Source organism: Bactrocera oleae, chromosome 2 (genome assembly GCF_042242935.1).
Source record: "Bactrocera oleae isolate idBacOlea1 chromosome 2, idBacOlea1, whole genome shotgun sequence".
In the NCBI taxonomy this organism is placed as follows: domain Eukaryota; kingdom Metazoa; phylum Arthropoda; class Insecta; order Diptera; family Tephritidae; genus Bactrocera; species Bactrocera oleae.
Genome location: NC_091536.1, coordinates 17,465,751 through 17,484,445, shown reverse-complemented (window position 1 = coordinate 17,484,445; position 18,695 = coordinate 17,465,751). Strand labels below are relative to the sequence as shown.

General features: G+C 33.7%; 1 protein-coding gene across 4 annotated transcripts in view; it reads left to right on the top strand.

The window, feature by feature from the left end:
• Positions 1 to 385: 385 nt before the first annotated feature.
• The window catches only part of Hs6st (heparan sulfate 6-O-sulfotransferase), a 98,079-nt gene continuing 79,769 nt past the window's right edge, over positions 386 to 18,695 (top strand). The window contains exons 1-2 of one of the 4 annotated variants that reach the window (XM_070110004.1): positions 386 to 773; positions 3,360 to 4,576. In XM_070110004.1, coding sequence (XP_069966105.1) covers positions 4,391 to 4,576 — 186 coding nt within the window. In that variant the 5' untranslated portion in view covers positions 386 to 773; positions 3,360 to 4,390. Of the gene's footprint in view, positions 774 to 841; positions 983 to 3,359; positions 4,577 to 18,695 lie in introns of those variants that run through there. The other 3 variants (XM_070110008.1, XM_070110007.1, XM_070110009.1) reach the window with 3 other exon arrangements.

The window sequence follows — 18,695 nt, the reverse complement described above, 5'->3', positions numbered from 1 at the left end:
CTTTTGTCTAATTAGAGGGGAAGTTGCAGTAATGGAGCTATAATCGAAAGTTAATGTGAATTAATGCGATAATTTTTGATTATTTTTAACTCTTCATTAAAAATAAAACTTTTTGTTTATTTTATAAAGTAGAAGTCTTTTAAAAATCTCTAAATTTTATTTGTAACATAAATTAGAATTGCCTCTCGTTTACATATATATATAAATATTCATTTGTGTGTATGCTTGTTTGAAAGCCATAAACATATAAACACTACCAATACAAAATGTGGCAGCACTGTAATGCGCAGTTTCACCAACATTGCTGTTGAGTTCGTACTCGCTGATTCGTACGAATAGGCACAAAGCAACGAAGAAAATTGACGTTTACTTCAGTCGAAGCTATTCGCATTTGACAGTTGCCGAAAACATGGTGTGGATTAAACTACAAAATAATTCTTTAGCGGATAAATTACGCGATGTGTAAAAATTATTGAAATATATAAATAATGAAAAACAGATTGCTGCTCAAATGAGAAATAGTGCTAATATAAACGATTTTTAATTACTAAAACAAAGAAAAGCAAGTGTTTCAATAACAATTTGTGCTAAATAAAATGGTACAAGCCACCGCTAAATCGTATGTTTACAAATTTTCTGGTAAAGTGGAAATCGTAAAGTAGCTGATAAAGAGTTTAAAAGTGTATTGTGCAATAACGAAAAATGTAAATAAAAATAAAAACACAAATGTCTACATAGATAGTGACTGCGGCGCTATTTTGTCTAATGATTAGGTAAATAATATTATATATTTAGCAAAACAAATACAATACGCGATTATTATATGCTCTACTCGAATCAGCTGCTTCAAATGAAATGTGTAGGCAAGCAAGTTGCACATGTGTTGGTAAATAATGGAAACAGTGGAGGATGAAAATGCATAGGTTGTTGGCCGGGAAGCTGCGACTTCGAGACAACATTGTGTTTTGCATTTGAACAAAAGGTGCGATGTGTGGGCATTGCTGATCTGCATGGAATGGCAGATTTTCAATAAAGAACATACCAGTAAAAACTTTTTACTTCAATATGACTCCTGTCTGCCCCATTCCATTATATTGTTCTCACTGTCTGCTTATTGGGCATTTGTTAGAAAACTATATGGTTGTGCTTTTATTACTTGCCGGTAAAGCATACATATAAATATTTAACAAAATGGTGTAAAATATATAATGTGCCAATTGTGTAGAATGTTTATATGTATGTCTTTCAGTAAAAGAGTATACAAAAGAATAATATAAATGTACATATAAACTGAAATTTTGAATATTTTGAGTTTAATTATTTTGAGGTAAATTAAAAACATGACTGATGAAAATTGATTATTTTAATAAGTTAATAATCATTTCTTATAAGTCCAATAAATTACGTGTAGGAATTATCCTATTGCATAGTATTGTAAAGTAAGGTGTAGGGTGCTTAAAAAATTTTTTAGAAAGCTAAATGATAAAGTCAATTATCCAAAAACATATCAACAACATAACATCTTAATAGAAGTTAATTTGCGTGAAAATTCTACAAATAAAATAACAATCCATCGTTGATACTCCTTTTAAAGCAATCAAATAGAAATCATTTACGAGCCTAAAATATTTTATTACCATCTGAAGATAATATATAAAATTCGACCCAAAGTATTTAATGCCTAGAAGAAAACGGATAATCTATAAACAAGTATGTATATATGTATATAGATACTTAAATGATTAGCGTGACGAGCTAAGTCGATTTAGCCATGTCCGTCTGTCTTTATATACGCGAAGTCGTCCTTCAGATATCAGTCTCAAATTTTGAACACGACTTTTTTTCTTCAAGAAGCTGCTCATTTGTTGTTTTTGTAGCGGCAAAAACATTCCTGAAGCAATTTTAAAGAATGCTGCCGAGTTGACCGTCCTAGGCCAAATAAAAAGCACATTTGTCGGATCCGCCGTTTGGACCACCATAGTATATATGTAGGTGCCATACAAAATTATAATAGATCATAGTCAAAATTGTATAAAAAACTGTTTTATTTGATAAGATATTTTCACGAAACTAGACATAGCTTATTTTCAATCCATGAATCATATTGTAGAGATCGGACCCCTATAGCATAGAATTACCATTCAAAATGACCTTAGGCAAGTTACTTTTTCAAATTTATGTAGTTTTGCATACGGGGAACCCAAAAAAAAAAAAACAAATTGTATAGAGAGATGCTTTGATTTTGAACGAACTTTTCTCATAAACTATGTCAGTTTTTTGTATTTCTTTTCTTTAAAATTTTAACAATAAAATGTTAACTATTGCAAAAAAAATAAAATATCTCATTTTGAAGCAGCTAAGAAAAAACACTTACGTTGTTAACTCTAAAAATTTAGTAATCAAATAGGTTGAAAGGAAGAAGTTCCGAACAGTTTAAATGCACTCTTTACAAATTGAGGACCCATTTGCAAAACGGGTGCAGTGGGAGCAAATGGCGCCGCTAATCTTGTTTTTATCGAAGGAATTATGTAAAGTAGTCCTACATTCTATGAATAAATGGCTGCAAAACTTGGCAGAGGACAAAGGTGTACATTCATTAACGAACGCTCTAAACTTGACATTTTAGTTTTAAACAAACCTCTCACCTCCTTTTCTCTAAGACGTCACGCACCTAGTATTTTTCTATCAAACCTTTCCAAATAAAGTAAACAATTTACGTGAGTTTGATTTACGTTAATGTGCCTAGTGTAAATTTTTTAGAATATCTGACACGCTGAAGTCACTCGATTTACTAAGCAAAGTAAAATCTCAAAGTAATATTTCTTGATATGGCTAATTGGCATTTCCATCGCCGTAGCTGAATGAGTACCCTACAAGCCTGCGGGCGCTATCAAAGGCTTCTGTTTAAATTTCTATGAGTTCCTTTAGGCGAACTGTCGGAAACTATAGGCATAGGGCTAATGAATTTCAATTTGTGTGTACGAGTATGTGTATGCGTTGGTTTCCATGTCAATTCGTTCAATATTTTAGAGTTTCGCGTAGTCGTAACTTGCTGATAGTGTTCATAGTTGCTACCACGCGGTTAGCTGGTATTTTTGAACTAGGTTAAGTAACAGTCACTAAGCTAATATACAGCCAGGTCCAACAATTACTTCTAAAATTTCAACTGCTATATTATTGAGAATTATTATCTAAGCATTTTATTTTATTTTAACGGTTATAAGCAGTACGCTGCCCAACTCAACTAATTTTTGTTTTTTTGTTTTCATATTCCTGATTACATAAATATCCCTGTACAGTTTTTTCAATCAAATGTTCAGTAACTAATTTTCGCCATACATTTTTGTTTCTTTTTGCAGAATTTGTTGTCCCACCGTAAAATACCGTTATCAGTCGCGATTAAACGGTCTTACCCGAAACATTTTTTTCTGCACGGCATTTATTGTGTTGCATTGTTGAGGTGCACCGAGAAATTGCCGTGAATACATAGTAAAAGCAAATAGGTGCAACACGTCCGATGGCACAAATTAGCAACGCTTAAACTGTGTCCGGCTGATGGCTGAAAATACCAAAACATCAATAAATACACAAACATCTACAATCACAGTCATTCACGAAATTTCACACACCCACGCAAATATCGACGCATAGATACTTAAGCGCCCAGAGCGTATATTCAGAAGCCGGCGAACGTTTATCATGCTGAGCATTTCGCATACAGAATTTAACATCGCCATCAACGGTGCTAACATCGATTACAACGACGGCGGCGCCGACGACGACGGCCTCGTCAACGTTTGTGCGGCTGGAATAAGCTTAAATCGCATTTGAAAGAGTGGAATTTTCGCAATACAAGTGGCGACGTGACGGCGTGAATGCTTCGTTAGCATCGTATTTCGGAAAGCGTGCTGAGGACTTAATCCCTTTACCCCAACAAACAACGAAAAACCAACCTGCACGCCCGCATTGTTTCCATTCATTCAACGAAAGGAAAACGTCCAAATCCGCACCACTGTTATTGCCGCTATAAGCACAATTCAGTTTTCCATTATACCCATTTAACCTCTTTTTTATTAGAATTTACTGTACCGTTCGTCTCGACTTAAGCGCCGTCATTCGCATTCACATTTACAGTTTTTCTTAAGGGGATTTGTTAAAGCAGCTATAGCTATAGCTGAAGCATTCACTTTAAATCAGTCAGCTACTAGAACGTTACAACCGCATTGTTCAAACTAAAGTGTTCGTTCATTCGTTCGTCGCTGATTGGTTCGTGCGGTGAAAGAGTGAAGTGAGGTGTTGATGGTGTTGTAGACAGCAGCTGGCAGTCGGCATATTCCGTTGGTGTGGTAATAAAAATCGTACGTGTAATTCGTGTTGCCTATGTCGGAACATGCCAGTGGATATGCAAAAGAACGTCTCCGTACAAGTTGATAGTGATTTTGCTTTACTTCTGCCTAGCGGTGTTTACGAGATTAAGAAAATGGAACCACGCTCCAAAATACGAACAATTATCCTATTTTGCCTCTTTTTGGCAATTGCTGGTATTATTGGATTCGGTTACTTCTGCCAAGATCAGGTAAGTGATAATTGTACAGAAACAAAGTATTTTTTCCCTTGAAGTGCGTTTTACGACTGCCTTGAGTGTGTGAAAGTGTTGACTGGAAGTAACAAAAATGTGTCCTCTTTTATGAACCCTCTGCAGAAAAAATCTCTTAATAAATATACATATATGGGTCATTCCAACAAAAATTTACATTCAAACATTTTTTTGTGAAAATTGTTTTTTGTTTGTATTCTTACATCGACTTAATATAAAAAATTTGGAGTTATACATTTTCAAAATTTTAACTTTTCGAAAAGTCCTTAAAACATTTGCGTATACGCAGAAAAGTATTTCTGTATAAAAATACCTAACCGGCCTATTCTTTACGATTTTTTCTCAGCTTTCCAATGAGATAAATGTTGAATTTGTTCGATTTTTTTTATAAACAAATAATTTTTTCTTTCAAATTTGAAACTATTTTTATTCAGTTTTTTGTTTTTAATGAAAAGTGTGTTTTGGAATAGAATTACTCCAAAATTGTACGTATTAAATCGAATTAAAAAAATACGTGTCTAATATTTTGCCTCAAAGAACACAAAAAAAACAAAATGTTTTGTACGAAAAAAATTTTTGAATTTAAAATTTAGATGGAATGACCCATATATTTTTTTTTATATATGGTATGTATGTAAATATATTGAAATAATTTGCTCTTTGTACAATGTGTTTACACTCTGTCTACATGTGTTATTTATAGCTTCTAAGTTTTTGAAATTCTTCTTAGAAATAATTTTTATTTATAGTACTTTTATTACTTCGTTAATCAAGGTATTAAAATGTTGCAAAATTCATCAGCTGCTCGTTTGTATTTTTAATATAGTTCACTTTTATGTTTCTGTGAAATTTTTTATTGTTTTTTAAATATGTTATATTATTTAGAAAATGCATGTGTACTTTGTATTCAGCATCATATCTAATTAAATCCCTCAGAATAATATATTTTTTCGAATCATAAAACCAGTTTAAAGCGAAAGTTATTAAGTTTTATGTAGCTAAAAATTATACAATTTAGAACGAATAACATAAAACAAAAAATATTCATAAAATATTCATAAAATATCTTCGTGAAACTTTAGATTTGATATTATAATATTTCTGACAATTGGGAAAATTGTGTAAATCCTTTTGTCTTAGTTCTAAAGTTAGAGCTAATCAGCATACTCATCAACTCTCTGCCCCTAAAATAGCGTTGTTGGAATAGCAACCCTTCCACCTGCAGGCGTCATAATTATCATTTTGTTCTAAATACCTCCTTTTTCGCTTATACTTATTCCGACTAACACGTTCTCCATGCAATGAGTTCCAGCTTTCACAAACAACCTTTTACCATGCCTATGCGAACACATTTCATTACTAACTTTCTAGTTGTATACTTATATACACTCTCTAGAGTAAGTCTGCGTACACGATAATATCTTATTTTCTTTTGTTAAAAAATAACTTATATATACTAAATTTTAGAGTATAACCATATTAAATGCATAATCTCATATTATTTAAAGTAATGAATATCTGGCACCATTGCTTTATAAAATAGTAATTTGGCAGTGCAGGAAAGTCTTTACAAGTAGTAAAATGGGAATTCCCTACGTAATAACCAATGGTAAAGTTATAGTTTTATTTGTTTCCGTAAAAGTGGCAATTTTAAAATTCAGAGAAGAAAGGAAAAACATACCATAAAATCGGTCGAATTGTTGGAAGAACACATTTTTTCATACAAAGAGTAATATAAAAAAATTATAAGCATCACGGCGTTTTTGTATATCCGCGCGTCCAGGGCTGCCAAAAATACTAGCACAACGTGAAACTCGTAACGTTTTGCAATGTGTGAAGCAAAACCCTCGATTTACTGCATTCAAAATCGATCAAAGTGTTGAGAAAAATTTTAAGAAATCCCTCTGCACTGACACCATTCGCAAAAAAAAAAAATAAAAAAAAAGGTTTTATGGTCAAGTCGCACACAAGAACTAATTCATATCGCTAGTCAATAGGTAAGTGCATAATGTTGTCGCGAAAGAGTGAAAGAAGCAATGTTATGGGGGTGCATAGCTCGTAACTGTGTGAATCAAATAGAATTTAGAGAGTCCACCATGCTTAAATGTGCATATCTTAATATCTTAAAACTAAATTTGAAGCAAAGAGCGGTATAATCTTGGTCTTGGAAGTGACTCCTATTTTCTACAGAATAACGACCTACAGCAGACATAGTTGAGCTTTAGTTACTCTACAACGTTCACAAGCAGCTTCAAACACCACCAGAATGATCAGATTTTAATCCTAAATAGCGCCTATGAGATTCGCTGGTACGTAAAATCCGATAAAACACAATTAGCTCAAAGGAAATGCTCAAGGATGTCCTTTACGAGGAATGGGCTCACTCTCTCTAGGCACCAACATGTTGTTTTTGTTCGCAAAGGATGTAGATATGTATATACATAAACTATTCCTTAATACTTCAGATCGAATAATTCCCTTCTAAATTTAATCTCTTTTTATGGTATATTACTAATTTTTATCAAGTTTATGCTCGGCGGGTGAGCGAGCTACATTATTAAATCAACTTTGCTCGGCATTCTTTACATTCTTTTTATTATCTACAAATATACATTTGTAAATCGTGTGCAAAAATATACATCACTCACAGCTATTTTTCATTACTCTGTGCACTTGACAATCTAATTTGTATTCAAAATACGCATTAGTACCCCGCGTATTGCAAAAAAAATAAAATAAAAAATCTCAAAAGAAATTTAAAAACGCTTTCGTATCATGCAACGTTCATCGCGACAAGACTTTGTTCCCGCCTTCTACATTCATATGTGCATTTCTAAGTACTTTTGTTGTAGCTAATTTTATAATTCTATTTTCTTTTTCTGTCTTCTGCGCCACCAATTGACAGTTTTAGCAAAATCGCTCAGACTCTTTGGCATTCTGCTGTTTTCATTTAGCATACAGTAGTCAACAAATAAAAAATTTTCCCCTCAAAGATGGAATTTTTATTTGAAATTCTTCCTTGCCTTTTCAAGGTCTCTACGCAAAAACAATGATACGCTCTGTTAAGTCTGTGCATAGATTTGTATGCCACATTCGGCTCTCAGTCTTCGAGCGCTTGCTACTTTTGGCTTTGGTGCGGGTAAGTGCTAATGGTTTTGCTAAATTTGTAAATTTGATTGGCGCGTAGATCATAAAATTAATTGCCACGACAGTGGACAAGGTGCAATGTAGCGTATGAGCAGGAATATGCAAAGTTGTCAAATTAAAATGTGCGTCACGCAGCGCTGCGCGGCATACTGATTTGAATAAAAAGCCAAACTCACGTCTGGTTTAGATAGTGAATATACATATGTATAGATATACATGTGTGAATAAATACTTGTATGTACACAGATTTGCCGTTGTAAATTGTATATTTTTTGTATTCTTTTTCTAGTGCGCGCATGCCAACACGCTCGTGTATACATTTGTGTATATGTAGTCGTGTACATATGTGGATTGCTCCGTTGATTCTTCTGGCTAATTTGCGTTTTGATTTATGGCAAATGAAATGTTACAATTAAATAATATAATCCAATTTGAATTATAGTGTGCGCGCGCGCTTACATATGTGTGTGTGTATCTTGGCCGAAGCGCATCGTTCTCATCCTCCCATATATGATAATATACTTACTTGAATATATACTCGTATGTATGTATGTAACATATGTTTGTATGTATGTAATATATGTATATACAGCTGTGTTCACAAAAATAGCAGTGCGAGAAATGCAATCAAGTAATGTTATTTTTTTTCAAGTTCCGTTACGATTATTCCAACGTCTACGCATTGTTGTTGTAGAATGGAATGTGTATAAGGAAGAAACGAAAAAATCCCGTTAGATTTGCTAGATTTAAGCAAATGAACAACTCTTTTTGCTAGAAGCCCCAGTCGTTGGCTGTTCATTAAAATAGCAGCGCGTATCTTGATAATCCAAAAAAAATTTGTTAAGACGTTTAATTGATAAAAAGTAAGTGGTTTTGTGTTAGTGACTATTATTAACATTAGAAAACACTAAAATAAATTTATATTTTTTAGCTTAGTGGGCAGGGGCAAACATTGTACTCCTGAAAAAAAAAATATTATAGTGCAACTAAGAAACCTGGGGAAAACATATAAACACATCCAAGAAATATGTGGATGTTCTGCTAAAATGATTCATAATGCTTTAAACTTTAAAGAAATGCCCGAAAATAGTATCTGATGTAAAACCATGCCTCATGAGGACCGATCTATTGTGCGATATAGCAGGGCGCAGCCTTTTGCATCGTCCAGCAAGATAAAAAATGACTTAAGCTTGAATGTTAGTGGCGTTACTATTCGGCGACGTCTTAAAGAACAAAATCTCAAAGCGTGCCATCCACGAAAAATTCCACTGTTAGCCACCAGACATGTCAAAGCACGTTTGGAGTTCGCCAAAAGTCACCTTAATTGGTCCATTACAAAGTGGCGAAATATTTTAGGGAGTGACGAAAGTAAAGTTGTGTTATTTGGTGGAAAGGGCTTCAGACAATATGTCAGACGTCCACCTAACACAGAGTACGATCCTAGGTACACTTTGAAGACAGTTAAACACGGCGAATTGAGTATTATGGTATGGGCATGTTTTTCTTACAGTGGAGTGGGCCCTATATGCATGATTGATGGGATCATTGATCGATCTGTATAAGTTAACATATTAGAAAATGTTATGTTTCCTTATGCCAATTGGGAAATGCCACTAAAATGGACGTTTCAACAAGATAACCCAAACATACAAGCAAACTGGTCAAAAGCTGGATGGCATCAAAGCGGATCGATCTTATGTCATGGCCTGCGCAGTCTCCGGATTTAAATCCAATTGAAAACCTATGGGGAAATGTTAAACTATATGTTGCAAATGCATGGAACGGAATACTTTTTGATATATAAAATTAAGTTTAAAGTTGTAGCTCATGAGCACTGCTATTTCTATGAACACAGCTGTACATGTACCGCTTTATAAATTTTAATTGAGTTGTTCAGTGACAATTGACGTGCGCGCTATGACATTTTATCTTTTCCCTGCAACGTGAACGCCCTCAAGCTGCTGTCATCGCCGTGCCGGCAGTTTGTCTCGCTGGTCGAATTATGTCATCGTACCGCGTCGCGCCACAACGTTGGCACTGCATTTGGTGTGGTCTGTGTGAAGCGAGCCGGTGGTTTTCAATTTAAATAACATGTAGAAAGAGAATGACTCTGGGAATGAATAGGAGAGGAAAAGAGGCTAGAACATAAACTCATATTTGTATCGTCTATTTTTAATTAGTTTAATTTTGTGTATTTTATATTTGTTTTTGCTGTTATGCTGATCGTGAGCAACCTTGTTTTACATACATATATACATATGTATGTATGTTTGTACAACAAGTATTTAATTTATGTTCATCAACTGCATATTCAGATTTAGACGTTTTACGTTTTGAGCATAAATTCAACAACAATTCGGCTACATACATCTGTACATATATACAGGTTGTTTGAAGAGCTACTAGCTCCAATTTTATTTTTTTTTCAAGTTGGTACATCTGTCGTTAGAACACATGCAATATTACAAGTCATTCTATCCATTAATTATTTGTTTACAAGCTGTTTAAAGTTAACGTGTTTGAGTATTTTTTTAATATGAAAAATTTGAATATTGCGCAGTGATTTGATTCTTTGTTTAAACGCAAGGGAAACTTATGAACAATTGTTAGAAGTGTATAAGGAGTCCTCAGCTTCAAAACGCACCTTTGAATTTTGTGCTGGTGAATTTAAGCGTGGTCGTACTAGGCTTGAAGACGATCCACGCGAAGGACGGGCAAAAACCGCAAACACACCAGAAATCATTCAGCAAGTTCATAATATTGTTATTGAAGATCCAAGTGTACTTGCTTATGCCATAGGCATCTCAGACAAACGCGTACTTCATATTTTAAATGGAAATTTACATATGAAAAAGCTGTTTGGAAAGTTAGTGTCGCACACGGCACAACACAATTCAACTAAAACTGGATCGAAAACAAATTTCTCAGCATAATTTCAGGAGTTTTATAGCTTTCTTGCGTCGTTTTATAACTATGGATGAGACTTAGATCTACCACCATGATCCTATGTTAAACAACAACTTTTACAGTGGACTCAAGCTGGTTGTTCAGCACCAAAGCAGGTGAAGTCACAACGATCAACAAAGAAGGTTATGACATCAGTTTTTTGGGATACAGAGGCATTTTGTTGATTGATTATCTGCAGAAAGGTAAAACAATCAACTATGAATAGTATTGCAGCCTTTGGGATCAGCTGCATAAAGAAATTCGTGAGAAAAGACCCTGTTTGCAGCACAAAAATCATTTTTCATCAAGACAATGCACCTGCTCACAAAGATGTTTTAACAGTCACAAAATTCAACGAATTAAAGTACGAATTGCTTGAGCATCCACCGTATTCACCAAAATGGCTCCTAGCGATTACTACCACAGAAACCTGAAACAATACCTTCGTGGAAAGCGTTTTTCGTCGAATGAAAAAGATATTATTTTGCAGAGCTTCCGGAAAGTCATTATAGGGAGGACATACAATTATTGGAGAATTATTGAAATAAGTGTATTGAAGTTGAGAGAGAGATTATATTGAATAAAAAAAAATATTTCGTTCCAAAACGCAGAAACTTTTGTACCAACCTGTATGTATGTACCTATTTGTGGACAGTTGGTAAAAATTGCAAATAAATAGAAGTGTTACGGAGTCGAGATTTTTTTAATTAAAGTAAATTATAAAAATTAAAAAAAAAATTATATAAAATAATTTAAATTTTTATTGTTGAACAATTAATTTGTTATTAAAAATTAAATAAACTAGTAAAAAAATAAATTTAAAAAAATATATAATAATATTAATATAAAAAAAAAATTTTTACATTAATAAATACAAAAAATAAGCTGTAAAGAGTAAATAATATTGGTTCTACTTATTTTTTTTATCTACTTTTGTATTTTATCTAAAACAATTGTCAGTTTTTGAATGCTAATTCTGCTGTTGTAAGTTTTAACCTTTGTTTTCAAACGGGTTTTAAATTTATTTGTAAACAAACCTTAAATCAAAATTGAAAAAAAACTGCCCATAGTTTTTTTTACGGCAACGTCGAACTAGTTTCTGAGTGCTAATTCGTTGGTAATAAATTATCATTATTGTTTTAAATCCGGTTTTTAATTGACTACCCACTCAATGATTACTCTAAACACATTAGGTCGCTATTAAAATGCAAATGCAGTTATAAATACTTACCTGGTTGTCAAGTTGCTTCACTTAAGTAATTTCATTCATTTAAATGAGCTAACAGAGCTTTTTGGCGAAACAATTAAATTAAGCAAGTAAGCAATCGTACCATGAAAAGTCGAATATTTTAATTATTTTAGCGCGTATTCGTTTGCCACTCGCATACTTACAACGTTATGTGGTGACTATTCTTCGCAATGAAGTAGGAATTGCAAGCGCGTCAGTCACTTCAACTTTTCAACTCGTATTTTAAAATCCATCTACAAAATAGACCAAGCTACCTATTCGACAGCTGTGTGAGAACATATGCTCTCCATGTTTTACATACATATGTATGCAAATTTAAAGGATTTTATTTAAGCATTTTCAGAATAACACATTTTGCCTTTGAGCAATCCAAAATAAACATTACGCTCTGACAAATCTCTCATAAGACAGTGTGTTTAACATGTGTTGGCAAATCACAATGGTAGAATGGATTCATAGAACATATACATATATACATAATTGATGAGATGGATTTCAATGAAGGGTAAGACTTAACTCGGTGATTACTAGTATTGAATGTCATCGTTGCTTTCAAAAGACACGTGATAGACAGTTCACCACTGTCGGATGATTTTTCTTGACAAACCTTGTGGCCAGAAAGTCTCCGGTAAATGTAAATAAAACGAAACATTTGTAATCTTCATAAATATTTATTTTGTCGCCTTCAAAATATGCTCCTTCTGAAGCGACACACATATGCCACCTCTTTTTCCAATCATCGAAACATGACGCATAGACGCTGTCCGTGATCGCCTCCAGTTAGCTCTGCGAATTTTCTTTTACGGCCTCAATCGAGGCGAAACGGGTTCCATGTTGTGGTAATTTGAGTTTTGGAAACAAAAAAAAAAGTCGCATGGGGCCAAATTCAGTGAATACGGTGTTTTTGGTTTTTGGTCTTAAAATCGTTCACAACTACAGCTCGGTGTGGTCTTTTTGCAAAAAATTAAGCTCTTGTAAAACAAGTCGAGCATTGACGCGTTTCATGCGCAAATTATGTTTAGCTTACGTGCTATCTCTCTAACATTCGCATGACGATTTTCGATCACGATTAGCTACACTTTTTTGTGCTGAAAAATATTCAGCGCGGGCAGCCTAAATGACAATTTTCGGAAACTTTCTGGTAACAATGTATACAATTTTGAGTGACAAAATTGTGGTATTTTTAAAAAATTGATAAATACCGGCTATGCGCTGGGCGTAGCAGCCATATGTGCGTTATTTGTTGAATACCGTACAGACCATATGAACACCAAAGACTTCTAATCCGAAAATAAACTAAATTTGATTTAGATATCTGGCGTTTTTCTCTGTTCTCAGACCTCAAGCGAATGTTATCTGGAAAGAAATCGTTTTGACTGAGGCTTTTATTTAAATTTCAATAATTTTTTTCAAAATCTCTATAATTGTTCTGAGAAAATCAATATGTCAAAATAAAAAAACGGAAATCAATTACAAATCATTCTCAAGATATTCTAAACAACAAAAAAAAAAACGTTTACTTTCGATTTCAACGAAGCTAGAATACTCTTCGCAAAAAAACAAAATTTCCATACACGAACTTGAGTATGTATGGCAGCTATATGGTATAGTGGTTCGATTTTTGTAACTTTGTTTGTTCGAATATTGTAGCGTTGCCTTGGATAATATTATTTGCCAAATTAGGTGAAGATATCTAGTCAAATAAAAAAGTTTTCCATAAAATCACTTGATTCCGTTTGTTCAGTTTGTATTGGTATAGTAGTCCGACATCGGCTCCGACAAATGAGCAGCTTTTTGATGAGAAGAGAATTTTAGAACGATGTCTCATAATCTAAGGGACTAATTTGCGTATATACAGACAGACAGACATGGCTAAATCAACTCAGCTCGGCACGCTAATCATTTATATACTTACATATTTTATAGGATCTCCGACGATTTCTTCTGTGTGTTACAAACTTCGTGGCAAACTTAATATACCCTGTTCAGAGTGTAAAAATATTTTTAGCATGCTCACTTGCAACATACAAAGAATAAATTTGATTAAAATTTTTATTGCTGTACATTTCCTGCAGAAATTTATGTATGTGGCAAAAGCAAAGAAATTCTAATTGTCCTTCCCCACACGCACATTCCATATATACATGTGCACTTAACATCATTACGCTTTCCAAACACACAACACAATTCCTGGACAAAGTATGTATTGCCGCTGTGCCGTCAAACAATTGCCGCTGCATGCGTGAGCTGCAAACCAAAATCCCTCGCCGCAATCAACAGAACGGCAAAGAGATGTTGTTTAATGGTTATGCAAATAAACATGAAGACTAAATTCTACAAATAATGGAAAAACAGCAACAATAACAACAATGCCAACAACAATGCTCGTAAGCCTTATGTGTGCAACAGCAAAAAGAGCGATGGAGGGACCAGAAAAAAATTGAAAGTGTGCCGATAACCTGGCTAATCCTGCCAACACTAGCCTGTTTCACTGTTTTGTTTTATCTTGTGTGTCTGCGTGTGCGTGCCGCTTAAAATGGTTTCCCACTGCCGAAAGTGGCGTGAAACCAAACATATCACAGTATGTAACAATAGAATACATCCATTCCCTCGAATTACCTTTCACACTCGGCAATGCGACAGATCTTATCGAGCGCCGGTGAGAGCATTGTAAATGCACCTACATACATATGCACATGCATACATACTTGTATAAGCCGAGATAAATACATCTGTGTGTAAATATGCGAACATACGTAATTTCACACAAGTGTTAGGTGAAAATTATCACATGAGTCCACTTACAGGCACGCATATTACTTACCTTTATATGTATAAGTATATGAATGTACACACATATACTCGTATGTGTCTGTCAGCACGTGCGTGCATTGATAAAATGCTAATACAGCAAACGGCAGGAAACCAACGCGTGACAAAAATTCTTAAATCACACGAAATGAGCTGGAAAATCCAACAACTCGACTCGAGTGGCCTAACCGAAGCATTAAGCCAAAGCAAAACAAACAAATTCATATATGGTATATGTCTACGTATGTACATAGAAATGCAAGTGCCAATGTAAAATGAAAATGTTCAATAACTGTAAGCTATTTGTGAAAACATACATATTCATTCATACGAACTTCAATACAAAAACACACACACTCATATGTATGTACTTGGCAATGAGCAGTCGGCCAACATGTTAATTTGTGTGTTAATTGCCAAAGAGTGCCATTTATGGTGAACAGGAAAATAACTGTATGTATGGCGAGAATGGTAATGGCATTGAACTCGCATTGCAAAATGTTTTCCATTCAAAATTACATACTAACATATGCCGGTATATACTATGTTAGCATGTAAAAAAGACATAACGAAATATCCAAAAGTAAAAAATAATATTTGTAACGTGATATTGTTGTTGGATACGCTCTCAACTGTTCTTCATAATGAGAATGTAATAGTAAAAAAGTTAAACGAATTCCCAAATACCATTATCGTCGTTACAACAAAAATTTAGTTAATTCGTATTTTTTGGTCGAAATGATTACTGCCAATGTAAATTGCGACTTAAAACGATTCACCAATTAAATAAATATAGTTTAAAAAACTTAAAAAAAACCACTTTTAAACCACTTCAAACTAAAAAGTAAAAATAATTTCGTATAGAAGTAGTAGTAGTAGTAACTGATAGAAATATAAAATAGGTGAAATCGGATGATAACTCCGCCCACTTCCCATATAACGGTTTTGTTAAAAAGTACTAAAAGTGTGATAAATCAATAACTAAGTGCGTCAGAGTAATTTTACATCCAAGATGACACAAAAGGGCTTTATATGAGCCGGTGGGCGTGGCACCGCCCACTTTTAGGTGAAATCACATATTATATCTCGGGATCTACTCGACCGATTTCAACCAAATTTGGTGCATAACATTCTTCCGACATTCCCATGTTACAGTGCGGGTTATAATCAGGTTACAACCACGCCTACTTCCCATATAACACATTTTTAAATTCCATCTGATTCTTTCACATACCAGTATACAAATAAAGCACCAATTAATATAACGGAATAAAACTTTGCACTAATAGTGCCTCTGAAGTATGTAACCCTACCGAAAATGGTCTGAATCGAAACAAAACTGTTCAAGCCCCTAGGTACTGAAGTGCCCTATTACATAATTTGATAGGCTTTATAACAGGTGTATTTAGAAATTACTCAACGAATAATTCGAAGAAGAGCTGTGACAAAAAGTTAAGGCATTTTTTCTTTTTTTCAACAAATTGTACCATCGTAGCATCGCGCTTTTCGGTATCTCAAAGCCTTTTTGCGGTTTAGTCTGCTCTTTAAAGATTATAAAAATTAAATTTTTTTGGGAGCAATAGGTAACGTAACAATAGTAGCACGATAGTGAGAGAAAAATAAAATAATTTAAAATTCTCAGACCGTAAACATTTTCGTTAAGCGCTATATTTATATGTGATATCTTGTACTTTCGTAGTAAATATTAGTCCAGGGTTGAATTTCGGTAAATCGTATACCATATACCAGCATTATTACAAAATAATTTACCTAAGCGTTTATTCTACGTTCCCTTGTTGTTGTTTTTTATTTTTTTGAATAATAATGTGGTGGCTCAAGCGGACTGCAAAACAATAAGAAGACATGCCAACAAAAAACTGCATTATACCCGCTCTTTTGCTTGGCGCATGATTCCGTTTTAATGCCTACCATTTTGGCAAACATATCTATACATACATACATACATACCAGCCACATGCAAGTGTATGTATTTTTATTTTGAAATATAGCAAGCAAACTCTTCTTCATGTGCCCCCCGCCCCGCTAAATGGAAATCTAGCATCGATTTGCCGTCTGTCAGCCCTTATTTACCCAGCTATTTACATACATAAATACTCATATATATGGTATATGTATTTTTGTTTATACACATGCATATGTATTATATATTATTTGCTCGCTGGCATCAACGTAACACCGCAGCAGGAAAACAAATTTTAGAAATTTGTTAAAAATTTAAACTGCAAACTGGATCGCTCGGCAGCGTTTTTGTGTGCATTTTGGCAACAGTTAAGGATGCGACCGCAATTTCTTGCGCCTCACTGACATGCAGCGTAGTGGGACGTTATGGTCTACGCGGTCGCATGTCGTGTGCGTGTGTTTGCTAAAAACTAACCGCCTGGAAAATTGCGAAAAATTGGAAGGTAGCTAGTAAATAAACAGAGAAAATATAAAAACAAAAAAAAAAAAAACAGAAAACCCAATGCATCACATGATTTTCACTGCTGCATAATCTGTCAGTTAAGTTTTTTCGATTTATTTATATTTTTTTTAGTTACTTCTTTAATAAAGTATATCGCAAATTAAACACATATATAAACACACTTATTAAAGTTCTTATCCATATATACGAAACCGAATTTTAATTGATGAACAAAATCAGAATCAATAAGATTTTTCCGAGAAACTTATTTTGTGTCACAACTTAACTCGAAATTTACTTTAAAAGTGAGTGCGTCCAAAAATTTTCATTTTTTATAATCTATTATCTATAAATTTCAGACGTTAATATTATATCTTTTATACGGTTAGGCATACGAGACCTTTTCGGAAGAGCATTAAATTTCCTAAAAAAATTCACAAAACGAAATATTTTTTCAAGTAGTTGGAAGCGAGATATGAATTTTTCTATCTGATTATAAGAAAAAATAGAAAACCGTTAGACGGAGGACATTCCCGTTACAATTAAGTGCTCATACTTGGAGAGACTTTCTAACAGATGCCTAGCAACCAATTTTTCAAAGTGGAACCAAGCGGAAAAAACATTATGTTTTTTGACCCACTCTAATGCTCTATCTATATAGTCATTGCTTACATTATACTTTTTTCTTTCGTTTAACATTTTATGTCATTAGTAAACTGTCAAAATCTGCTTGTATTACGAGCAACCAAACGAAAATCCTTTCGTATATTCCATTAACAGCACATCGTTGTTTTTGTGGTGATTGTTGTATTGTGTAATCACCCATTTGCAAGCGCTATCAGTGTGGCGGTCAGTACCGTCCATGCCCGACCTGTATTGTGATAAAGAATTTTAATTGGCCATTAAAAATATGAAACCATTTTGGCTTTCATTAGCCGGCGAACGAATATTTATGGCTTGCAATGGCGCGTTCGTTCGTAACACAAGTAAGTGGGTGTGAAAAAAAACTTTTTTTTTGTGTGCAGTCAAAATCATTTCCACACGAATTCACTGATTTGCTTTCGATTTCCATGAAACGCCAATAAATGGTTTGCTAATTTAGGCAAATAATTACAAATGAATAATAGTTATCGAAAGTTTCATTGGAAATCATTGCCGTCGATATTGTAATTTGGCTCGTTTATAGAGGTAGGTAGTTGTCTGTAATGAAATTAATAATTGAAATGTAATGGAGTTGCACAAGTGTTTCGCATTTCAGGTATTTTGTTATCAATTTAAATTTTGCATATGTGAAAAAATAACGTTGATTATTTTAGTAATAAATACCATATATTTTTAATAATGGCTTTTGAAAATATCTGTAGAATTATTACGCCACTTAAATTCAAATAAAATAATTAAATTTTTTTAAACCAACAAACATTTAGACTTACCACATTCTTGTCCCTCTATAAAATCCAAAAATTTGCATTTTATTTTAATGATTTCGAAATATTTAATAAATGTTTTCGCATTGCACATTG